We start from the raw sequence: 26,196 nt of genomic DNA on the forward strand, positions 1-26,196 counted from the left end.
GGCTCTCTCATTATGGAAGAAAACTTGCAATTCATCTAGACAGTAGAATCTTAACTTTTTTAATGATACCCTAGCAGAAGGTAAAACAGCAACTCAGACTGCTGAGAAAAACAAACAAAACAGGAACAGTAAACAGCTGATGAACCCAGGAGTTTAGAATGACCAGTGACACAGCAGCTTGTTTACAAACATCTCGCCACATCCATTCATCAGCTTGACACAGGAGTACAGTCATCCATCTCTTGTGCTGTTACTGATGCAAGCCATAATCCCTGGGTTGGACACTGCCGATACTGGGCAGTTAGCGTTGTCCACCCCTAACTTCAACTGCTTGCTTTCCCAGCGGGTCCTCTTGAGGATGGGCAAGGAGGATGTTGAACACTAGTCGTATGATACTGCATGTATGTGTGTGAGAGAGCATAGGGCTGCACTGTTGCAATGCAATCTGATCTTGGAGTAGGATTGTTTTATGCCAATTAGATATTTTTCTTTAACACAACAAGAAATCAACACTCGTTTGACTGATTACTGAGTACTTTTCATTGGAGCCATAGGTAGGCATTTCAAGAACTTAGAACAACCCTGTTGCCCTTCCCCTCTTCTCTCCCAAACTTCTCTCCCAGACATTTAGGAGGTCATCCTGTGAGATGGGAAGAGAAGGGGAGCAGCTGTTAGCCTTGCCAGGGCCGTGTCCCTGCAGCAGCTGTGGTGGAGTCCTCCTTGTGCCACCAGTAGGGTCAGGAGCAGCCTGACCTCGGCAGCGGGAGAACATGAGTCAGGTGAGAGGGTGTCCTGCTCGTCAGGCCTGTTTGTCTGCTGGAAAGTGGACAATGGCTGGTGCAGGAGCTACAACAGGGGAATGTATTTTGTGGACGAGTCAGCTGTGGCTACTGTCTTCCTATGGGTGGCAACAGTCCCCTGTCTTTGCTGTGTAGTGATTCTCACATTGCCATCCCCCTGCGTTCCTGTCCCACCTGCTCGTTACAGTACCGTTACAGGCTTAGCTTGTCTTACCTTGCTTGTGGTTGAAGGGGTTCCTTTAATGTGACTCAGTCACAACCTTTGCAGCACACTACCTTTTTCCATAGATTATTTTTTTCCACTCAATGCTAGTGAGACCTTAAAACAGCTACCAATTTGGACATCATCTTCAAAAGCAAGTGCTGTAAGATGATTGAGGAAAGGTGGACAGTCTGAGCTCCCTCACTCCAGAGAAAAGAGACCAGGGAGGAATTTGTCTGTGCATACACCCAGAGGGATGGTATGAAGAGGACAAGGATCAAGTACTCCTGTTGGTCAAGAGTCAGGCTGTTAATAGGTTTAAGCTGCAGAAGGAAAACTCCAGTCTGAAAATTAAGAAAATTATATAACTGGAGGAAAAGTTAGACAGTGGAACCTGTTGCCAAGACAGAGGTTGTGAAACTGGAGATATTCGAGGCTAGGCTAGACACCCATCCATCAGGGATGGCTTTGGAATAACTGAGTAAAGCCAGTGAACAATGCAAACAGCTTGACTAGATGACCCAGTAACAGTCCCTTCCAATCCAAATACGTTCGAGAGGCTTCTGAAATGTAGTTGGCAGCTTGTCCACTTCCAGCACAGTTGTGATGTGTTACTGCCAGATGTACCATCAGTACCTTATCCTAAAGCCAGTGATGTATGAGATTATAGCTGAAGCCAGCACCTTTAATAGCATTTTTTTTTCCTACTAGGTTCACCTTGCCCTTAATCCATGTGAAGACCTGTTGGAAACACCTTCTAGAAACATAACAGTTTTCAGTCTCCTAATAAATTGTTGTGTCCAAGAAGAGCCTGTCCAAATGAGCAAGACATCCCAACAGAACACTGCTACAGATGCGAACGGAGTAAGTGTGATTCACACCCAAGCACACACCAGTGGTTTGCAGCAGGTTCCCCAGTTGGTGCCCGTTAGTCCTGGTGGTGGAGGCAAAGCTGTGCCTCCGAGCAAACAGGGAAAGAAAAATTCCTTTGTGGATAGAAACAGTGATGAGTATCGTCAGCGCAGAGAGCGAAACAACATGGCAGTAAAAAAGAGCCGGTTAAAAAGCAAGCAGAAAGCACAAGACACGCTGCAAAGGGTCAACCAGCTCAAAGAAGAAAATGAACGTTTAGAGGCAAAAATTAAGCTCTTGACTAAGGAGCTGAGCGTACTGAAAGACTTGTTCCTTGAGCACGCGCACAATCTTGCAGACAATGTGCAACCTGTTGGCACTGAAACCACCACCACAAATCCAGAAAACAATGGACAGTAGACACTGTTGCAACCTTACGAAGTGAACTCTCAAGGTGCAGCTTGTCTGCAACGTCCATGCAGTCACCAGGCAAAAACTCTGTTCTTTTAACCATCATTTTGTGGAGATTTTTCTTTTTAGGTTTAACACTGAAGATTTGATACAATTAAACCAGAAACTGCTTAGGGTATTTGTTTTAAATATTTTTCTCCTCTAAAAGATTTATCTAATAAATGCAGACCTAAATTCATAGTCAACAAGGAACTTAGTATTAGGGAAATAGCATTTTCACAGAAATGTTCACTTACCTTCTTATAGTTTGCATAATGGGAGGAATCCAGCAGGATGGTTCACTGTAGTATCAGAAACTCATAATTGGATAAAGTGTCTTTTAAATATCTTTTAGTGTATTTAAGCCCTTTGTTTTCTCCATTACATACTACAAAACTGCAAAGGCCGTGGAGGCTGTTTGCTTTCCTGTTTGGTGGACTACTTTAAATCTGTAGAGCAAGTCCTATAAAGCACCACTTAGGTATTTCCTGTCCAGTTATAGTTAATGGGGAGGGTGTAGTAATAGTGAGCTGAGATGCTTACTGATATTTTCCAGAAAAATAGCAATATACTACGAAGATATATACAGGCAGTTGGCTTCCACAAAGCAAATGAGTCTGAAGCATCATGTACAAGAGGTAAAGCAGCACATCATTGACAAAGCCTTTTAAGCCTGTGTTCACGTTGCTCACCTAGTGACTGGGGCCTTATGAGAACAAGATTTTGGTTTTCAGAAAATGTCAAAATGCTACCAAAAAACCTGTGCTCTGCAAAATTGCATTCTTGCTGGGGTGCAGGTACCAGGGAGAACAAAATGTGCAGCTTGACTAAGCAATGAAAGGGGTAAGACAGCATCTGTTCAGCCAGAATGTATGGATCACTGCTTGTTGACATTCATCTCCATTTTCATGGCTGTTCAGATTTGCAACCAAGATCTTACAGAAATTCACAGTGATTTTAAAAATAAATGGCCCTAGTTTGAATAACTGATTCAGTTGAATTTCTATAGCCATCATACAGTTGCGTGAAGGAGTATCTTTGGTCTTGTTTTATTTTCATGAAAGTTCTTCTATATCAACTTTTTACATGCTAGTGCTAAGTCTTTGCCATGATCCATAATGCAGTGGTATGTACTATACTGAGGATTTAAACAAAAGTAAAGCAGGAACTTTGATGTAACCTTAATTTATTTTCATTTTTAAATATTTCATTGATGGTATGGTTGTTTTACATTTAACCTGTGTGTCTGGCTAGTGGATTATTACACAGTCTTAATTGCCCTTCTACACTACCTTTTTCCATAGATTATTTTGTAGGATGCTTGTTTGCCTTGTATCTGTACTTAGGAAGAGAACTCGGATATTATCTCTATGAAGATGCTGTTAGAAAATGAAATCTTGAAAAGTTCTTTTTGAATTTAAACTTTTAATACATGCGGAAAACTTTTATGGATTGTTTTGGATTATGGTAGTCTTTTTACAAAGATATGTTTTTTGGTTCTAGCTGCAGCTTAAGTAGGTAGGGTTGAAATATCAGAAGCTAATAAAAACGTTTTGCTTCTAGTGCTGGCCTCATTTTTCCTGTCCTTTTACTATTTCCCTCAAATGCAGAGGTGCCCACCTCAAGCAGCTATCTTTGAGAAATCAGTGCAACAGTCTCCATTCCTGTCTTCCACTCAGGTTTTTACTCAATGGAGAGTATCAGAAACACATTACAGTTTTGGCTGAATTCCTGATTTAACAGAAAAAAAAAAAAAAAAAAAAAATTAAGAATGTTTTTTGGTTCTAGCTGCAGCTTAAGTAGGTAGGGTTGAAATATCAGAAGCTAATAAAAACGTTTTGCTTCTAGTGCTGGCCTCATTTTTCCTGTCCTTTTACTATTTCCCTCAAATGCAGAGGTGCCCACCTCAAGCAGCTATCTTTGAGAAATCAGTGCAACAGTCTCCATTCCTGTCTTCCACTCAGGTTTTTACTCAATGGAGAGTATCAGAAACACATTACAGTTTTGGCTGAATTCCTGATTTAACAGAAAAAAAAAAAAAAAAAGAAATTTAAGACCGAAAATGTACTGCAATTAAAGGGGGAGGGGGAGGAACAGAACACCAAAAACTACAAGGAGAAAGATGACCTGAAAGCATCTCATTTGTTAACTGTGCATCTACTCTGGTGTAAAAGGCAGGAGCTAGTCTCTTCCCTGGTTGTCTGCTCTGTGAATTGGGACTATGTGGCCCTGTTGTCCTGCAGTTGGTTTGACAGGCTGATGTGGGGTCCTCCCCTAATAACCAGATAAGGGGCTCCAAATCTCTGGTATTTGTTTCTGATTTTGGTGAAAATGATTTCTTAAATCTCTCTGAGTGGGAGTAATACTCTTTCTGATGCTCTGGAGGGTGACTTCTCCACCTGTTACTCCTGACAGTGCCAATTCCACTTCCTTCTTGTTTAAAACAAAACCACTGAGTTATGAAAAGTCATTTGTTTGCACAATGACATTTCTGGCTTAGTCTCCGCACTTGCTTTGTTTGCCTAGGGAAGCGTGTAGGCTATGTGCAGCACATCACTTTAATATGTGAAGCCATGGACCCAAGATTATAACATTATTATTTTAAATCTACCCTCAGTGAGAGTATGGTTGCAAGAAAGGCATTAGTCTATTATTCTAAGCCCCCTCCTGCCAAAATAGCCATCTCAGACCCCCAAGGAGCAAAAGCAGAGGTGAAGCTTTCCCTCTCTTTGCCCCAAGGTGCAGCAGCCCAGGCTGCGTGACGGCAAAATGCCTCAATCTTACCCCTCCACTGCAAGGCACAGGAGAACACCCATACCTAGGTGACTTGGATGATTCTCTCTTCTTCCTAAAGAAAGGCTGGAATAAATGCACATCTACCCAAGAAAATTTCAGTGTAGGTCTATGAAAGTTAAGGTTTTCCTTTTGACACATTTTTCTTAACAACAGCAGCTATAGTTTGTGACAATACAGTACCTGTCACTACAAGAAGGAGCGTTACAGCACTATACATTTCACCAGGAAACCTTATTCCCATTTTCTCACTGTACCACTAAGGGAATGGGTCTACTCTTGCCTCCACTAGCACTAAGAGGCTCTACCACTTTAACTATACCCTGTAGCTGCAGCAGCGTAATTGGTATGGCAGATAAATCCGGAGCGCATCCAACCCCAGGGAGCTGAAGCAATTTAAATATATCAGTTCAGAAGTGCTCGGACCTTTCTAAACTTAACATAAACTTGCTCAGCATAACACACTCTTTCTGTTATTTTGGTGCCACGCTATTTGAGTCTGTTTGCACCAACAGGAAAAGGCATTTGGGAAAACATGATAGCTAACAGCCTAAAATATCCTAATGTAGTCAAAAAGAAAGTTTGCTGTAACCTGTATTTTCCCCCCACTAATACATTTTAAGTGTATTAAATATCACTTTGCCCTTTTTTAAAGGCTTACTTCCCTGCCCCCCCCCGCTAATTTAGAAAAAAGTTCTAATTCAGTTTTTGCTTAAGTGGATAAAAATTATCATAATTACAGAACAGACTTCTGGAAGGAAGGATGAAATTTATATTCACCAAGTTCATGGTCCTCATTATGAAGGAAAATTGGAGATGGTGCACCATCCCAGATGAAAACACATCCATGTCTCAGGCAAGCAAAACGACAGAGAAGCCGGTTACGTGAGCGAGTGGTTTCCCTCCAGAACTCGCGGTAGGGTTTGTTCGCTGGTACATGTCAAAGCAGAACCAGTTCTGCCTCCTGCAGCACACCAGATTGCTCGACCTGTTCTGCAGCAGCAGAGCCCAATATTTGCCAAGATTAATCACAGGCAGGGAAAGGCCTATTAACTAGACTGGGGTTACAGCTTAGTTGAAACAATTCCAAAACTCTTTTTTTGAAAATCTGTGAAGTGTTACTTTAAAATAGTAACTGCTATCGAACCCAAGCAACAGCAGGTTTCGGAGTGCCCAAAGCAGTGAGCAATCCCATGGGTGTGTTCAGAGCATGCCACAGAAAAGCACTTGGATGTGGAGGGAACAAGGCTGAGGCCACGAGCACCGTCCTGCACTGAAAAAACCTCCTGAGTTTTAGGAGGAGATGAGTCTGAAGCAGTGCCAGTGTAGTTTCTGTGTTCTCGTATCTGCAAAGCTACCAAAGCAGAGCCTGATGTCCTCAGCACAAGCACTACATTTCAGAGGTACAAGACTTGCAGTCACCACAGAAAGAAGCATTAGCACAGTTGCACATACAAGCTGCTGATCTCACACCCTCCCCTCCTCGCCCCTTCCCCTTCGCAGTCGAGACGTCCTGCACTTACCTCTTAGAAACCAACGCTGAGCAACCTTTAAAAAAATATAAATAGGCTCATTTGTTAATAAAGTGACATTAAACATAAGGAGTGAAGTCCCCCGGATTATTTCACAATGTGTTTCTTTAGTCTCCAACATGCAGTTTCCTATTTAGCAATGGGCCACCAAGCTGTTAGGAATAAAGAGCAGGTTCTCGTCACACAGATCAACCCAAATAGCTAAAAAAAGCTCTCCGTAAGAGCAACACACTTGACAATTTTTAAGGAAATTATTTCAGACCTAAATCCAGTCCCAGGTGGGGGGCACAAAGACAGCAACACAGTAGTTTTTGACACCGTCCAAGCCCATGTTGTGTTGTACACCCCGTGTAAGACAGGTGCTTGCAGGCACCCAGAAGCTCACAGGTGGTCCCATTGCCTGCGTGCCAGCTCCAGGATGTGAGCAGCAGAACTGAGATGATCAAGTCAGCCGATCCCTTCACAGTGGGAAAATCCTCATCTGGCAAGCAGTAAGACCCAGAAAGGGCCTGATACCCTGCTGTGACTTCAGTTCCCCCTGGCATGGAAGAGGGATATTCTGAAGTGGCTTTGCAGTCAAACTGTGCAACAGAGCCTGAAGACCAAACAGGAGTTTTGATGTGTTCATAAAGTGAGCAAGATTATTTTTATGTAGTTACAGGAACTAGTGCTATTTTATGATGCAAGAAACGTATTTATTCTCCTGCAGGCTGATGAACACCTACAGTTAAGAAAGGCTTCTCTGGGTAATTTAAATCTTACATGAATGGAAAATCATTTTATAATCATTATTAATGTTTGTGGTGTATCCAAATAAAATTTACATGACTTCATTCTGAACCGGCTAACACTGGACAGTTAAAAATAACTCTATCATTCCGCACAGTATATGCTGCTGAATGACCCTGAGCCCTGCAGCAAAGATACTTCCTTCTTGCAATTTCCAAGGCTCTTGAACACCACAGCAATCTATGTTTTTAAGGAAAAAATAGGTGGACAAATCTAATAAGCATCGGGCTGCGTGTGAAGGATCAGTGCACCCACTACCCAGAGCAGAAAAATCTGGCTAATGAAGGGTCAAAGTTTCCAGAGCACAAATTGGTAGAAAGGTCAGATAAAGAAGCGGGAACGGGAGCAGAAGAGCATAATGATCACAAAGTTGTGAGCATAAATGATGCCAAAGATGAATTTTAATAAAAATTTGATTCTGCTTACTCCATTGACATGGAAATAAGATCTGTAACAAAAATATGTGTCATTACATCCACTGAGAACAGCTGATTTTTCTTCTATGTTTTTCGCAGTACTTGTGATGAAGTTTAAAAAAGGACTTAGATTGTTACAATTGCTGACAGCATTCAGATAATCCATTTGGTATTTTAAAGAGTCCCCATCATAAACATTCAGATTTAATTGCAAGATATATCTGAGCTTAGATTTGATAGAAGTATAAGCCCCACTGATAATGCAGCAGGGTTATTCAGGTGGCACTTGGTAATGTAAACTGCTGATTGCAACCAGCAGCATTTGAGTTACCTGGATATCAAGTGCCGAAGCCTTCTACCTTCATTTTTAATGAATGAATCATTCCAGCTAATAGCCTGCCTGCCTCTCTTGCTATTAAGAATTGGATGCATTTTATTTTATATGCTGCAGCATTAAATCAGGATGATGATCGATTAGTGTGAGACAGTAAGTATCATCCCAAAGTTTACTGCTTTTGGCTGGAGAGACAGTCAAATGACTTGGCACTGCTTTGGCCTTCTGCCATGAAAGCCTCTATTTCTTCAATAGTACGTGGGACGCACGTTAGCAGCTCCATTCCACTGGCTGTCACTGCGATGTCGTCCTCAATCCGGACCTGTTACAGAGAACACGTGGTTACCAAGGTATTCCAGCTGGGGATGAGAAGCACATCAGGCAGTGACAGCAGCAAGAGCACAAGGCGTGTTTCAGTCTGTGGTGTTGACGCAACACCAGGCAGAGCAACATATGGCAAGCACTGGAATTGCCCATCACCACCAGCACTGCGGCACAGAGCTCTGTAGGGTCCAATCCCCCTTGGGCCACCGGCTCCTGCCACCCTCCTGGGATCACACAAGCTCCATGGTGACCCCCGGCAGAGCAGCCCCACAGGAGGTGGTGGCCCTGCAGGTGAGTCAGGTGGTGCCTCTGCTACGTCGGGTACACCAGGGACAGGCTGAGCGAGATGCTGTATCAGTGAGCTCATGCTGCGTAATTACATGGGGCCAATAAAGTTCAACCCCCTGACATCAGGAACAGCAAAAGGAACATTCTCCCCTGACTTTGCCTCCAGCCTTGCTAGCGCATGGCTTGCTAGGGACAGGTTCAACAGCAGTGCCTCCTGATGCCTGAAGTGCCTGTTCTCGAAGCGGTCCTGTTGCTGAGCCGCAGTTAGCTGCTCTTTGCACTTAAACATCACATTCTCTTTTCTCTAAATGCAATGAACTTTCAAAGAAGGAACTGCAACATGAAATAGCTTGTCGTTGATATTCAAAACATTGAATTCTGAGCTGATGAGAAAGTCCTAAGCAGGTCAGACATTCCTTTTAAAATACAATCACTACATTTCAAATCATGCAAGGAAAAAGCAGATCCTCTCAGTTTTCCAGCTCTTGTTCTGTTAAAATGAAAAGTATGCTCCATTTCTGTTTGACTCTAATCTTTCCTTACCAGTAAATATGCCTACACAGTCATTTCCCGTTATCTTATCAGAAAAATGTTAGTAAGTCGCTAAGCGGCAATAAAAGCAATTTTAGTAAGGTGTAAATCCAAGAGAACACAAACTCTGGGGACTCCCACCTTACAGTTGCCTTAATTGTTTCTGACCTCTTGACATTTTCAACTAAAAATAAAGCTGGTTAACATTTGTACTTCTGATTGCAAAATAATCCATTTGTTCAAACAAAATGAGTCATCCAGTCTTTATTAAACTGTTTAATGATGTCTTTGCCAGATTATTTCTTTTACTTGGTATCAAGCTAAGTGTATTATACAGCAGAATTAAATAAACAAACGCCATTGAGTTCACACATTTGATTTGGACAGCTGTAAATTTGAAAGCTGCAAGGCTCTTTACACTCGGTGTGCCTGAAAGGCCAGTGCCTTGCTGCAGAAGAGGAAATCAGCAACACATTGAATGACTCTATGCACTTGAACAGATTTTACTAGGGTGGGTTTTTTGATTCATTGCTACGAATTTGGCCAGCTGAGCAAAAAATAACCCAAGGATTCAGCAAGACGGTCGCATTGCATCTAAAGGTGAATCGTGCCCTCTGCCTCACAGCAGCCCCCAGCATCTGTCCTGCTGGGTCTTGGGCCTGGGCACAGCCTGCCTGGGTCTACCAGCCCCTGCCAAAAACCTGCTGGTACCAGGCGAGCCCCGCAAAAGTGTCAGAATCCAGGGGACAGATCTGGTGACATGGTAAAAGCCAAAGCATCACGTTGGCAAGGACACCATTGTAAATGGAGCTGGGCACAGCGTTGATGTGGAAAGCAAAAATGTTAATGCAAAAGTAAGTCCGAGAGCAGAGGCGAGGCCAGCCAAAGCTAGAGCTAACTCTGCCTATGGAGAAAGCCTCTTCCCAAGCACCGCTGGCTTCACAAACCTTCACCTGCTTGAGCTGAAATTCCCCAGTGTATCTGCTACAGAGAAATATCAGCCACAATTCATCTGCTTAACCAGTAAGATTAGCAAAAAAAAAGAAAAAAATTGTTGGTGTTTTCCAGTTCAGCGTTTCATGCCTTCACCAATACCTTGGCACTCTCTGAGAGCACGGACTGACTTGAAAGCAGAGCAGGTGAAAGCCAGACGAAGAGGGAGGGGGAAGAACAAGTGGGACAAGGTGTCTGTCAATGCTGTGCCCTATCTAGGCCACAAGAGAAAATCAGGATGGGAAAGGAGCTGGAAAATGGAGCTAGAGTGATGAAAGGAGCCGGGGGAAGGAAGATACAGTGAGGCAAAACAGGATTGACAAATAATGGACCAAGAGAGAGATGGGACTGGCTAAGGAGTCCAGGAAGCGAGATCCTGGTGGAGGTGAGAAGCAAGACACCCTGAATGAGGAGAGCGCAGGGGGGTGCTGGAGCCGCCTAAGCTAGGGAACTGAGAGTACCAAACGGGGGAGGATGGGGAAACCCATCAGTTTGGAGTGCCACACACAGCAACTCATCGTATAGGAGAAACATTGTTAGGAGATCATATAATCAATCCACAGCTGTGGATTTCTGTGAAAACCGGGAGAGCCAGCACCATCGCACCTGCCTGCTCACCATCAGCAACTCCAAATGGTCTTTGGGATGTAGCTGGAGGTGCACAGACCCACCGCTCCCATGAGGCCTCACCATTCACTCCTAGAAAAGCTCCAGCTCTTTCTCCAGGATCTAACCATTTCTCTGCCTGGATGAATCTCACCTGAAATGGGTGCTTGCTATAACAGAGAAGACAGGCTTCTCACTCGCAGTGCACATTTTTCCTTTGCCTAAAAGCAACACAAGTGCAGAGGAACACAGGTTCTCAAGGGGGAGGAAATTTTTGCATTTTCTCTTTTCCTTCACACCCTCCATGCTTCACCCTGACTTTAAACTCAGCAGCAGCAGCAGCAGCGAGAAGCAGCTTCAGAGGACCTGCAAAACCTTCCCTACAGGAGAGCCCGGCATTTCGTCTTGTCTTCTGTCCAAATGGACAAAAGATGCTGGATCTGCCTGGCAAGGCTCACTGGTTTGGGACTGCCTTTCCCAGTGGGGGACAGCGGTTATGAAACTTGATCTCAGAGCTGTCCTTGTTTGCAGGCTCTTTGTTCAACAGTGCTGCTTGTTTCAGGGCTACAGAGTGGTTTGGAATCGGACATGGCTTAAAGGAACAGCAAACCGAGGTGTGAGGTTTGCTGCACCACCAGCTTTCAGGGTGCTCTGCAAATACCCCAGGGAGGCTTTGCTTTTTTGGTGTGAAATGGCATGCTTCAAAAAGCACTCCTGCAAAGGTGAAGTGGCCAGGAATGCCAGGACTGTCCCTAAAATGCCTTTTTCTTATCAAGGGTAGTGGCATGATCTGTCTAGATAGACCTGATTGCACAACTGCCTAAGGCCAGCAACAGACCATCATGTGGCTTGACTCAATGGACCCAACTCTGTCCCAAAGCAGGGCTGTGCGGGCATAGCCAAGGACAGCATAGGAGTTAAATACCAGGGCTGCTGTCAGCTATATATACAGCCTCGCACTTTGTCCTGACTTACTAATACAGTCATGCTCCCCAGAGCCTCCTGTGTTATCTTCCAAGGGAAGGGGGTTGTACCACTCATTCATTTCTTTTGGATGATGATATGTATAAAAAGCTTTTGAGAATCAAGAAACAATTCTGGCCAATTAAATAGCCCAGATTTGCACAATGACAGATCCCAGATGTGATTAAAAGAGATCACTGGTGACATGTCTCCTTTTTTTTAAATCTATTGAGCATTTGTTTGATTATGGCTGTGGAAAGCAGCAATACTATCGCTGCAAGATCTTAGAGCGGGAGATTTGCCTGGGAAACGATGACAGAACATGGGCCACATGCTACCCCACAAAGTAAATTAGCACACATGCTTCTGTCTGGCTGAAGGATCCACGTGTCTGTTTTTATAGCTTGTATCCTACATAGGCAGATGCATGTAGCCAAGGGGACTTATTTTTAATAGAGCATACTTACCACGAGCAGGGTTCAACTTCTATATTTCAGGGGGACTGGTTAAGAAACAGAGCTGCCCTTACATCAAACCCAGGGACAGGCGGGTACGTTGCAGGGCTGGGGAAGGCACTTTCCTGTTACCACGTTAAACAGAAGTGGCAACGCCAAGATGTTTTCTGTAGAGGCTAACAGGCTCTGTGCTTCACAATGACTCTTTCTCATCCCATGCTGCCAGTCTTCCCTCTTTTTATTCACAAGCAAGTCCTCATGTCAGGCACACTTTATTTTAAAGGTCCACATACAAACATTTTATAAAAAAGGATCAAGATTAGTAGGGTGAGGCCATGTATTTTATTAGATCAACTGATACGGCTGGAAAAAGAACCTTCAGGCACACAGTCCCTTCATCCGGGCTCAAAAAGAAGCAATAAACTATAAGCTAAATACGGGTTAGAAACAACTGGTCTTACTTTAACCTAATTATGTTAATTAGACAACTTAAGAGAAAAGGGTTAAAGAAGGTTTATAAGCAACTAGTCGCTGTTTTTGGGTTGCCTATAACTATCACTTCTCTTACAAGAAGTTTAAAGCAAGCTATATATTTCATTATGACAACTGCTTTTCTATGAAAACTTTTCAAAAAAATGCTGTGTAGCATTATTACTGCTGCATAATATGAAATGTTAAAAAGCAGATAAGCATAATGTTTATTGCCTAGTAAACTATTTCATTCCACAACACACATTCACCATAAACCCAAAAACAGAGCTCAACCTTCTGAAAAACAAAAATCAGGACAGAAATAACCGCATGGCTCTGTGAACCAAAGGGTAGAAGCAATTAAATATCCCACTTTTTATTTGGTTTAACATTTGTTCCTGAGTAAGGGAAGTACTATTGTTTTGAAAAATATTGTAACATTAGCGGATCTTCAAGGTCCTGGGCTTTGTAAATCTATTTAACTTTTAAATGAGAAAAATCTGCAAATGAAAGAAAGTAATGTATTTAACATTTAGCTGTCTTGCAGCATTTTCTCTAAGTTGCGTAGAGGTTTCACGTGTTAAGTCTAGTGCTAGTTCTACAATCCTAGGGAAAAATAAAGCCTGAACAGAGACTGAATACTGAAGGCCAAAAAAAGATTGAACGGTTTTACTGGGTCTTTGAGAAAACATCATATGAACTGCATGAATCAGTAATCTGCTTATGAAGAATGGAAATGTCAAACCCTAAAGGGCAGCATTTGGAGTCGGTATTTCCCCTTCCCTGAGGAATCAGCTGCTTTTCCTGAGCAATATATACAACCGTATACACATACTTCTATTTGCACATCTATGTTTATTTATGAGAGCGGCGCGGGCAGAGTCCAGGCAGAGCAGAGGTGCCTTGGGATGGGCACTGCGCCAGCGCCCGACGGCAGCCCTTGCCCCACAGAATTTATGACCTCGGTAAATTGGACCTTAGTTTTGCAGACAGAGAACTGAAGTACATGTGACTGAGTGACGTCCCGAAATTGGCAGAGGAAGCTTGTGAAGGACTGAACTCAATGGCTGTCAAGTAAAGAGTTTAGGGCTTCAGACAGGGTAGCCCGTGCTCTCAGAAGCAGATCCCCTAGCAAAACTTCTTGCCTCCCTCCAGAGGGATCTGTATTTGACCCAGAACAGCTCTTGTTTGGTAAAAGCCCAAATTACGAGGTCCCTGAGCAGCAGTTACAGCCACGAAGCCTGGGTGTCTGTGTTACAGGGACACAGGAAGGCCGGGCTGCTGATGGACCTGTTCTGAGTGTGCGCAGGAGCTGCGCTGGTGGCACCAGCACACGCCCCGCATGCCGGCAGCAATGCAGAACAGGCGAAGGAAAACCTTGTGTTGTCTCTCATTCTCCCCGGCTCTTGCAGCTTTTACAATCTCTTTATGGCTAATACCAGGCAGCAAGAATTAAAATAAATGGCTACAGTCTTGCCCTTTTTAGCACGGCAGAAGAGCTTCTCTTCTCAGTGCAGAGACTTGTCACAGTCAAGAAAATTACCCAAAGCCCAAAAAAGACATGAATTCAAGGTGAATTCATTAAAATCCACAAATCCCCTGTGCGGACAGTCTTACTCAGAATTACCATAGTGTTACTTTGGTTAATGTAAGTTCATTTTTGAAGTGAATTAAACTAAACCAAATTAAGAACGTTTTAATTAGTGCTGAGCTCTGCAGAGGGAAATGGACTACTTATTTCCTTTTGTAGAATGTATTTTTCTTTTAAACTTAAAGGAAGATTGGACTGGCTGTAGTGAGCTCTTTAGCTAGAACTGATACCAATACTAACCCCTGTACTATTAATATTTGTCAGTAAAAACACTGGGCTTCACAAGATCTTTTTAATCACGTAGAGAAAAAGTTTTCTGACATGCTTTTGAGAGAAATACTCACTCATTCTGGATAAACTAAAATGAACCAGCATGCAGATAACTAAGCACACTACACAGCACAAATTGCATCTTCTATTTATGCAGAATCAAGTCAGAATTGTAAAGATGGAAAAATTAATTTTGATTGCATTATAATTCAGCTTTTGTGTAGAATTCAGAAATACTCGGATGTACTTCAGTCTCAGATTTTATTCCCATTCTTCTCCTGGACAAAATCAAGTGACAACATCTGGCTCAGGGTATGTGTGTATTATTATTTTTTCTCTCTAAGTAAAATGTATTGTTCACAGGGGGATCGGAGATTTAGATTTTTGCTCAATCGTTTTTGGGCAGCTCCCCCTTTTAGCAAAGTTTGTTGGCTAGCTCTCCTTACAAGTCATCATTACAGGAAGCTAAGCAAAAAACAGGGGAGAAAGTTAGACTTTGCTTGAAATCTCTGGAACAAAAGTGCCTGATCCAGCAACTTATTACCAAGGTAGAGATCCTGTGCTGTCACTCCTATTCCATGCAAACACAGGCAGCAGGTGAGCCACGTGCATGCCTCAAGCTGCAGAGCTGGAGTGGGCATTGACAGCAAGCCATGGAAAAACATCGGCTTTGCTGAGCATTTCCAGAGAAAGCTCACCAGGAATCAATTCAACTGCCGAAAAACTCCCACAGAGTGTTTACAAGGAGAGCGAAGATAGTTAAACCTATTTTCGTTGTGGTGTCAAGCTACACAAGTGCATTACAGTGTTCCCTTAAAATAGGCTTCAGTGTGTGGTGCCATATATGTGCTTACAATTAGAAAATGCATAGTTAGCTGCCTTTTGTTCACCAGTATCTCAGTTGGCTGGCTGGCAAGTCTTGATAAAGAAACAACACAGAGACAGATAACATCCCAAACCTCAGCAATGAATTAAATACCAGTGAGGGCAAAGTCCCATGTCTCTCGATAAGGCTGCACACACATCGTATGGGGAGCCTCCATGGGCAGCTGCCCAGGAGCCCAGCTAGCTCACACGACTGGTGATGGCACACAACTTTTCTGTCGGGGCTGGTGGTTCAAAGCCAGCTCAGACCAAAAGCGTTACAGTAATTACCCTCTCATGGCTGGTGTACAGTGATAAATTAGTCGATGGCAGCAGCAGACAATTCCTAATGAGTGACTTTTCATACCAGAAAATCACCGCTGTTGCCAGTGATTGTTAGCTTTGTTGAGACTTAGCAGAAAAGCCACAAGGAGGACGGGGCATTGCAGCTGCCTGCTCTATCTTCTCTGGGCATGAATACGGAAGCTCGGAGAACAATGCGGCACCCTTCAAATGCTCACCCTGCTAAAATGAAAACCCACTGGAAGCCACTGCAACTGCTAAACATTCTGCGAGGGCGGTGGCTTTGAATGGGAAATGTGCCTCAGAGAGCATGGAGAAACAAGGCCCCTCTACTTGCACAGCAGCTGCCTGCATGGGAATGATCGCCTAGATCATGGCTACCTCCCGAGTCAGCCAACCCTCCTGCACACACACTGCTGCCTGAGCCTGCAATGCGATACCTCAGGCACGGGTGCTCGTGAAGACCATCGGCTATTCCCTTGGAAAACAGGGAAGGCTTTACATTCACAAGTTTTGCACCGTTCTGGCAATAGTCCAGTAAAAGCAATTATTGCTGTTTTTCTCTACTGCCTCTCTGACTTAAACAGCATCAGGCTTTTCTGCCCTGGGAGGGAGCACCAGACTGTGCTGCTGTCAAGGAAGCTAACTCAGGAATATGGATCTCAGTCTTTTATTTCATAACATACACGTTTCACACATTAGACAAAACACCTACCTGGCAAGTCACTGTACAGTGCTGACAGAAGGTATTTCAATCAATGGAAAAATATGGGTCTATCATTAATCAGATATCACAAGCCACATTTAAAAGTAACAAAAAACCTCCCAGTTTGTCTGCAGGGTCAAACGGCCCAAGGTGCTGCTTCAGGAACAGCCCTATGTGCAATACATTACAACTTCCAAAAGATTTCTTCCCAAGTACATAGCAAAGGCAAACAAACAGAAAACCAATTTCAGAAAACCATCCAGTTAAGAATTACTCACCCCACCAAATCCTCTAAAGCGCTGCAGGACGTCATTGTTGATGAAACAGCACTGTGCAGGATCACGGAGGGCTTGGTCCAAGAGGTGGTTGATGAAGTAGATGCCTGGCTCAATGGTCAGCACCATGCCCTGCTCCAGGCTGCGGGCGGTGCGCAGGCTCCTGAGCCCCGGCAGGTCAATGCGCTCCACTCCCTGCAGAAGAAACACTGGTTCTGACAGACAGAAAGGCAATCTGTGGTGACCTTTTATCAAGACCCTCCTATGCTGACTGCTCCATAAGAGACCCAAAATACAAAAAATAATCGGGAAGTAGAGGACTGAAACTGTGCCGTACAGTTACGTCTCTCATCAGTCCCTCATTCAGCTTTCACGTGCAGCGATGACCAGCTTTCAACTCAACACCCAAACTGTTTTTTGCACCACAGAAATCCTTGGATATACTTGGTACTGTCACTCTCTACCTTGGGAGAAGTACTGCACTATGGAGAAAAAATAATTACTTGCACTATTTCTTTCTATACCTTCCCTTGTAAAGTACAATACTTTAAGTGACGTGCAAATCTTTAAATGCCCCCTCCACGTCATGGCTGAAATAGCTGAACTATGCAGCAGAGAAAATTTCTCCAAGGATATGCAAATGCTTATTCTCACTGAATGTTATTAAAATTACACATTTATGATTGTGATTCAGGAGCAATAAGTCTACACATGACCTCATAAAGGCAGCCCATTAAAAACTAAACTTTTGTCAGATTCAGACTTTCAGGCAACATGGTGCTGACTGATATTATTAAAAACTAAGTCAAAACAAGTCCTGACTAGCAAAACATTCTCTTCTTCCCAAAAGCTGGTAAAGTAAAATGATATATGAGGACGTGCTTAGTCAAGGAATTAGAAACACTGCAAAGACTAGTTCAGGATATTAATTTTCTTCCCCCAAATGTGCCAGGTATTGCAACATCAAAATAAATATATCTCAATCCCATTAGCTTTTTGAAAATTCTTTGCAACTGTAGCAAAATTTCGTCAACAAAATATCGTGATGACCGGTAAACAGCTCACAGGCTCACTAGCTTGCAAACATGCACACACACTTTGCTCATGAAAACTCTTCTGCTTCAGCCAGTAAGTCAGACGTTAACAGGTCTGCAAGACCGAGGCGTTATTTATCTGGTCTCCAGGTAGCATTCCCAAATCTTGCTTCTGGCCAAAGTCACAGTAATTTTCTTTGCCAGCAGAAGGGGTGACTCCTTTCAAGGATCACGAGCAGTGTGACTGGTATCATGAGGACAAAACATCCCCTTTCTCCACGACAAAGCGCACTGCCCAGCGCTACCCTCGGTGCCTGGCAGCCGGGGCAGCATGTCTGGGCATGGCTGCGCTCCCGCGTTTCTGCCACACCAATGCAGGGGGGCAGAGGCAGGCAGGAGCATACCCTGCAGATTAGCCAAGATGTCCCTGCCCACAGCAGGGGGGTTGGACTAGATGACCTTTGGAGGTCCCTTCCAACCCAAACTATTCTATGATTCTAAGATTTTCAGAGCTCACCAGCCTGGACATCCGAGGGTAGGTTTGCTCATTTTTCAGAGACGTGGAGCATTTGCTTGCCTTCGCAAGCCATCAAGTGTATCCTGACCATTTTCGCTGTGTATTTGATACATTTTGTTTCATATGTTTGATCTGAATTTTGAAGAGCATTATATTACACTAAAATAAGAAAGCATTATTTTGTTTTACTGATGCTAGGAAACAAGAATACTCTGATATTAAGCAAGGCACTTTGCATTTATATTCTTATCAAAACCCAAAGAGAATCAATATATTTCTAAACTTGAAACAATAACTGCACTGAAATGGAGCCATTTTTCTTTCTGCTGCTGCCCCATGGGGTTTGGCATCTCACACATTCATTGTAATGTGTAAAGGAAATGAGGGCATCCAATCTTGTGGATTAATCTCTCCATGAGCTGTAAACAATTAGATTAGTGTCTGGACCTTTTGGTGTCTTGCCAACTATCTATCGGCTGCTTTACAACAAACAACCCATATTTGGCTTTTAAGTACACTTCTCTTCAATTCTACTTGTAAATGCCTTTTCTGAGGCAGTCAATCCAAGACAGATGCTAGAAAGATGAATGCGCAGCGAGGAAAACAATGGCAAACATCCTCTGAAGGCAGCCCTGGCACGACATCCGCATTTTTTTGCCTTTTCTTAAAACAAATGAAGTTTAACACCAGGTGTGATGATCAAGCCTCAATGCCCACTTCATTTACCTCTGTACAGCCATTAAAGCAACGCATAGGCATTTTGTCTGGACTTCTTGCAGTCTGATTCTGCTTTTAGTACTTCCTCCAAGAAGCTAACGGAGTGTTTACAACTCAGGAGCAAGACCCGGGGATTCACCTTTGGAAACCTCCTTCAGCAGTACAGGCTCCCCGGGCCGTCAGCAATGCAGGGAGGGCTCCCGAGGCACCTGAATACTACTGCTCACCCAAAAGTAAAAATTTAACTTCTCTAGAAGGAATTCACAAACTCTTTTTGATATTCACCCCATCCTATCTCAACTCTAGGTTGTGTCGGCTCTTGGTTTCATCTCCAGGTCTTTGGATTTTGCAGGCACTGAAGTCACTGTGTAAATAGCAGCAACTACACCTCTTCCATGAAAGCATCTCTAACGGGCCTTCAGAGAAAGGGTAACACTGCTCAACTTTTCAAAGACAGCAAGCAGGACACCAGCGGGTGGGCTTGCGGTGAGGAAGATCTACAGTCCATTTTAACAGAGGCTAGCAAGGTGTTCACCAAGAGATGCGTGAAATGGATGAAGAGACAGGTTCTGGCTGTCGCATGTACATGGCCATGCATACCCTGAGCGGAGGACAGACCCAGTCCAACTTGCTGCGAGGCTGAAGGACAACATGAGCTGGGACTGGGAATGAGCAGAATGGGGAAAGGGGAAGGTGACCAAGATGGGGACATGGCAAAATTCCTTCTTTTGAGAACAGCACTGGATTAAAACGTACATCAGACTATGGCTTCAGCATCCCAAATGACATCTGATCTCTGGGCACTCATGACCATCTCGGTAGCCACCATGGCCATCAGGTCCAGAGGCTGACAGTTCTCAGCTCTCAGTCTGCTTCGGTTGTTTATGAAAACTAGGACAAACAGGATTTTTTTAATGACTGAAACACCACCCCCCCCAAACAGAAGACGACAGGTCTGAAACAAGGACATTGCCATTTTCCATCAAGTCAAACCCTGTTGAGAGCGAAGCCTGATGGGGAAACCTTGCACTCTCATCTGTCAGTATGAATCTTCTGCCATTAATGGATTTTCTTCTTTGTGAGGAGGAAAATTCCCTACATTTTGCAGCTAAACAACAAAAGCCTTGTTTTCAACAATAACCATGATGTTGTTTTGTAGTCAGATGAAATGAAGAGTAAAAATGTGAACACTGGCGTAGCAGCAGTATGGATATCTGTTTCTATTACGGTTACATGCTGGAGGCCTGGCCATGGAGCAGGACCCTGTCACACTCATTGCCGTACAACTGTAAAGCATAATCTGGTAATTTGCCTAAAAAAATTGTAGAGAATAATCTAGAAAACGTTAATGCCTAGGCATCTAAAAAGAGACTCACAATGATATTCTGGGAAAATTACTTTTCGAAGAACTCTTTATTTTCCTGTATATTGCAACAACAGACTATATCCGAAATTGTTTTCTAAGACTGATTTTATTTGGAGGTTCTGCTCATATTTTAAAATTGAGACACTCCCCCCACAGTAAGCACAGATGTACGACACTGTCATTTGCGACTGTACTCCTGCCAAGAACATCAGATTCCAATTAATGGTTCATGTAAGGTAACAAAAAACAGCATGTCTAGGCAATAAGGACTGTCAAGGGAACAAGAGAATTATTATGTAAACTGATTTCATTACTATGTAAGCAAAATAAAAGTTCAAATTAAGTGTGCAGTAATATAAAATATAGATCTATTTTTGGAATAAGCAGGGAATTAGGAAGTATGCAAATATGCCTATCCCCCAGAAAAGTGGCTGTGGAAGACTAGAAGTTACAATATCCCCAGAATACCTCAGTATAAGGATGCTGCTGCATCCTTATGGATGGCAGGATACTGCCTGCTCCTAAGCAACTCAATGGTTAATTGGGGGTATATGTTGCTTTTTCCATGGAAGAACTGCAATGTGTATCATGTGGATCTTGTCCCACAGACACCAGCTACCAGGCAAAGTGATCAGAAGCAGAAATGGCTCCAGGCCCACTCAGGTGAGCCTGATCTTGGGTCCGTCTTTGGATCAGGACAGAAGAAAACCACAGACGATGTCTCTGTGCTGGCTGGTCATCGCCCACAGGGCCATGACACTAGCTAGGGATGCAGAAGTGCAGAGATGCAAAGATACCCTCCCCCCTGAAACCAGGGGCTGCAACGCTTAGTTGGCATCACCCAGAAGTTTCCTCAAGCCAGCAATGGCAGCAAAACACGGCCACAGCAGAGATCACCAAAGCTACTTATAACTGCAAATACTGAACCACAGTAAAAGACTCATGTAGTGACACAAACTAGTTTCTGGTACTTTTTTCCAGCTAAATCATCACAGAACTTTTCTGAGCCTGACAAACAGACTGTCCCAGTTGGACCACATCCAATACAGTGAAGTCCTAACCATTTTACCAAGCTAAGTGCAATCAAGTATTTAAATTAGTCAGAATACTAACATTATATTTAGATTATATGAAATCAACACCGAAGTGAAATCTCGGCTCTTTCACTCTTCCCTAGTCTCCCACTGCGTATACTCAACTTCTAATTAGCTCATTTATTGTAAAAAGAACGGAGCCCTATGCAGCTAATAAAATAAAAGTATTGAATTCCATTTCACTTGTCCCCTGGTCCCTTCTCTCTAAGCCCTTGTTTCCCTTGCTGAGTGTTACTAACGAAGATTAGTTTATTCAATCTATCCCGCTTCTTCCCAGCAGCCTGAGCTGCCTATAGTCACCTGAAGGAACTGCTGTCAGTCCTGCCTTTGAAATCAGCAGCAGGTTACAGGAGAACATGCCCCAAGCATCACATACCACTCGTGGCATTTGCAAGTCAAAGCTTCCACTTCTGCATGAGAATCTAATTACTAGCTGGAGCTTTTGGGACACAGTTCAAAGTTAATATTGGGGGAATGGAGGGCACACGATGTTTAACTGGCTATTTTATTTGAAACATTTTTGTTTTTTCCTAGGTATTAACTGTGGTATCAGGTTTAAACTGCCTAATAAGTTTCTGTTATTGCAGGGAATGAGGAAAAATCACCTGCCACTTATTCAAGGCACCGCTGCCTGCTGAGTCAGATAGAGCTGAACTTCAGTCCATCGCTACAGCATGGTTCTGAGCATAACTTCCCATGTCATTTTTGCTTCCTGATCCTCAGATGTCACCAAGCTCCACTGCTATCATAATGGAAATAATACAACATACAGATTATATTTTTTCTTTTTTTCTTAAAACCTAAGCATGAGAAAAAGAAGAGATAGCAAATAGTGAAAATCACCAAGTTGACAACTACAACATAAACCTGGAAGATGAGGAGAATATTTAGATAGAGAATTCATAAGAAATGAGATAAAGAATTGCAAAAGCTACCAGCAACACTGTTTTAAAATTAGACCAACGACAAGCACCATTTAAAATCTAATAGACCGGTTTTCTTGTGACACACAGAAAGCATACATAGGTGATGGCCTTAAATGAAAGGGCTTTTTCTTTTGTCATCTTTAGATACTAATATTAGTGGAAATTGCATAGCAAAAACCCTGAAGTATACCTATGATACCTTTTATTACATGTAATTGAAAGCAGAACCGTACTGTCTTGGTTCTTCTCTCCTACTATGCCTAGAATGAATTGGTCAAAACCACACAAGCTCTGTAAGTCTCTGCTAAAATTTCAGAAAGATTTGGACAATAAATATTCAGATAAAAACTCTCTTAGCACACAAAGTCTTTTGCAACAAACTTCAACAAGTAAAAGAAACATAAGCAAGTATCTCCATCAAAAAAAATTAACCAGAACTAATGAAACCCAAACCAAGCAACAAAAAACCCCCAAGTCCACGACACTTTCTTTCTCAGAGGAGGAGGGAAACCCTGTGGTACGACAGGGCATGGTGCGCACCACGGCACTGCACTGACACAGCACCTGAGCCCTCCCTCCTCTTCTGCCTCTGCTAAGTCCTAAGCTCCCATAAACACCCAAACTCCAGCATCTGTCCTCACAGGGAAAAGCTGCTGGGAACTGATCACAACTTTTCTGAGCACATGTAAGATGCCACAGCAGGGTAAGAAGATCTATTAACCTAACTCTGAGAGGGGTTTAAATCCCACAGAAGACTCTTAGGCTGCAGGAAACTCTCCTGGTTGGTGTTTGACCCAACAGATAACAATAAGGACTATGGATTTCAGTGCTGCTCTGCATGGAAATGCTGTAGAATTGAAAGTCTTCACCAATTTGTTTCTTGCCTGCACTCTGCCTGCTCAGTGGCCCACACAACCATATGGCTCTGCTATGCAGAAATTCAAAGAATCAAAAAGAAAGTGATTCAAGTGGACCCCATGAAGCGGAAGCAACAGTTTTTTTCTCCTAATCTTTTCTCAAGGTGTATAATCGCTCACAAGAACAAAACCTAGAGCTAAAACTGGTGAAAGGCCCTTTTACTCTTTGCTCATATAAAGCGCCTACCATACAGACTTTTGTAGGTCCTGGGTATGCACAGCAAGAGCAAGGCTTTGCAAGGTTATGACCAAGTGAAGCAATTTGCATCACTGGGACTCTACATAGCAGCTTTAGGCTCCTTGGTAAATTCACCTCATCCTCTGCTTCTTAAAGGAAAAAAACATTAATGCATCATTTGCAATGCTAACCACAAAAAAATTGAAATCATCTGCTTCAGCATAAAGTAGGATATATAAGGAAAATAATTTTTGCCAGAATAAGAAAGAGAACAAGATTATTCCTGTATGCTCTAGTAGGTTTGGTGACCTAAATCCCCAAACAGTCATCTGGGATCCTGGACCAAGCTTTCTCTTAGAGCCAGACGCAGCTTGTACACCTCTCTGAGCAGCAGAGATGGTCCCCAAGCATGCACAGTAATGGAAGGACATGGATATCTCCAGAATCAAAACAAACCTCTAATTTGCTGATGCAGAATAGCGATGAAAGGATCAGCTTTTCATGAGAACAGAGAATTGAATTAAAACTTTAAACTAAGGTAAATCTTATAATTTTAAAAGACAAAACAAAATGAAACTCTTAATTCACAAGATGTTAAAATCACAGTAGTTATTAACCCTACTTAAATTAACTGGCTTATTATTATAGAAAGTCATCAAATGTACTTAGCATTCTTTAGAGCCTTACAGTCAATTAATATAACATGAAATTGAATCAACTCAAGCATCTAGAGACGCAGAACCTAGATTTAAATGAAAACTTCAGCCCCATCCACCTCAGGGTCTGAAAATTTGGGATCACCTACCACATTTTCTCCATTGCAACAGGCACAAACTCTCATTTATATCCCATATCGAATTTACCCAGAAACAAATGAAAGAGTGTGGGAAAACCATCTCCATGATTAAATTTTACAGCTGAAGCTAAGCCCAGTGGAGTTTTCACCCTTTGAAGCTAGCTCTGTCTGACTAAGGGCCAGATTTTCTGAAGTGATTAGTACCACTGGGGCTGGATTTTCAGAACTGCTCAAGTTGTAGTTAGACCCTTAAAAGAAGCAGACAGATTTTCAAAGAAGTGTTCAATGCTCGGTTTCCCCACAAGGAATACCACGGTACACTGCAGGAGACCCAGTTCCCGAAGGAGCTCTTGACTGCCAAGTACTTCTGAAAATCAGGACATCTACTTACGTGCTTCAATGGGAAATACTGGTGGTTACGGTCTTTTAAAAATCTTGCTCTAAACATAGTTGCTAAGCCGCATTTATTGCTGGCCAAAACCAATTATTCTTTATCATGGCAAGAAAAAGGAAGGGAAATGTTATATTTTTCTAATATCCCAGAGTATCCTTTGCAGAAAATGTGCAAGCTTTTTACAGTGTTTGTCAAAGAGGAAGAAAGTGCTTGTTCAATGCTGCATGTGAAAGCAGCTTACTGGAAAAGATGAAAACTTATTATTGCCAATTTTGAAAAAAGAAATTTTTGGCTACTAATGAATAACTAATCTAAGCTAACAATGTCTGGAAATAGTTTTTTTGGAACACACAAAACTTTGTGACGGATAAAAATTAGGAAATTAAAGCTTATTGTATTATTCCAAATGTAACTGTTTACACTTGAGGAAAAATAATGGAATAATATCCACTTGGAAAGTTTTTATTTTTAAAAAATCCTTTATAATACTCCCAGAAATTCCCTCAGCCAAAAGCAAATAACTTGCTTCTTAACCAGCTAGAAAAAAGAGCATGATACTACAGGCATGGGCTCAGTGTACAATAAACACACAAATAGCTTTATGAAATTCCTTGTGAAAATCTCGCTAGCTGGTAAACATTTAAAATGCATCAAAAATCACTCCACAGCGTACTAGATGTCTTCAAAATGCATTTTCTCATGAAACAACAAGACACAAGACACAAGCCTTCTCCCATTTAATACAGACATGTATCACACTCAGGTGAGAGGTGCCCAATTGCTCACGTTTAGATTTACCTGGGGAAAACCATGTCCCCTGAAGCCTTCCAGTGCTGCCCCAGCACTGCAGCCCTACGGCTCCCTCCTGCCGTGGGCAGGGACCATGCCTCCCATTAGAGCTTCAAGCCTAATGAAGTTCATCCCATCAACAGGCTTTGATGTGGGTTTTCCACCATCAGGTGCTCTGACCTCACCTTAGTCAAATGACCCAATATAAGGAACCTCATACTTTGGGTCAGAGAGAAGTGACGGGTCTAACAGACGAGGAATTAATGCCGCAAAGAGAGTTTAAAGGGGCTGCCCTTCTTCAGAACCTCAAATTAATTGTTTTTCAAACTAAGCTGATGCCCCACCTCTATCTACATGCACATTTATATGCAAATACAGGACTTTAGCTATTTGTTTGTGAGTTTACATAAATGCTTCCCCCATATTCAGGAAATTTGTTATTTAGCATTGGATTTTGAAAGTAAATTAGCCATGCAAACATTCTTAATGTAAGAATGCAGTTGCACGTCTACGCAAACAAAGAATTTTAATATTTAGAATCACAGAATAGAATCATAGAATCATTTGGGTTGGAAAAGACCTCTAAGATCATCGAGTCCAACTATTGACCCAACACCACCATGCCCACTAAACCATGTCCCTAAGTGCCTCATCTACTCG

The 26,196-nt window shown here is 42.7% G+C and overlaps 2 protein-coding genes across 3 annotated transcripts in view; one reads left to right on the forward strand and one right to left on the reverse strand.

The window, feature by feature from the left end:
- The first annotated feature begins 670 nt into the window (after positions 1-670).
- Positions 671-18,543, forward strand: CEBPG (CCAAT/enhancer binding protein gamma). 2 transcript variants are annotated; one of them, XR_657754.2, is made up of 3 exons: positions 671-779; positions 1,714-2,394; positions 18,533-18,543. XR_657754.2 is itself a non-coding variant. In XM_009282835.2 (2 exons), exons 1-2 carry the CDS (start codon positions 771-773, stop codon positions 2,272-2,274), a joined length of 570 nt encoding a protein of 189 aa, XP_009281110.1. In that variant the 5' UTR covers positions 671-770; the 3' UTR covers positions 2,275-3,866. The 2 variants fall into 2 exon arrangements, 1 of the variants encoding a protein (XP_009281110.1); XM_009282835.2 differs by lacking the exon at positions 18,533-18,543 and having other exon boundaries at positions 1,714-3,866.
- The window catches only part of PEPD (peptidase D), a 143,809-nt gene continuing 125,415 nt past the window's right edge, over positions 7,803-26,196 (reverse strand). Inside the window, exons 15-16 of the mRNA XM_009282865.1 lie at positions 16,812-17,003; positions 7,803-8,490 (exon numbers count right to left, since the gene is read on the reverse strand). Of these exons, the coding sequence (XP_009281140.1) occupies positions 8,341-8,490; positions 16,812-17,003 (342 nt within the window). The 3' untranslated portion in view covers positions 7,803-8,340. The remainder of the gene's footprint in view (positions 8,491-16,811; positions 17,004-26,196) is intronic.

Source organism: Aptenodytes forsteri, unplaced genomic scaffold (genome assembly GCF_000699145.1).
Source record: "Aptenodytes forsteri isolate BGI_AS27 unplaced genomic scaffold, ASM69914v1 Scaffold70, whole genome shotgun sequence".
Lineage (NCBI taxonomy): Eukaryota > Metazoa > Chordata > Aves > Sphenisciformes > Spheniscidae > Aptenodytes > Aptenodytes forsteri.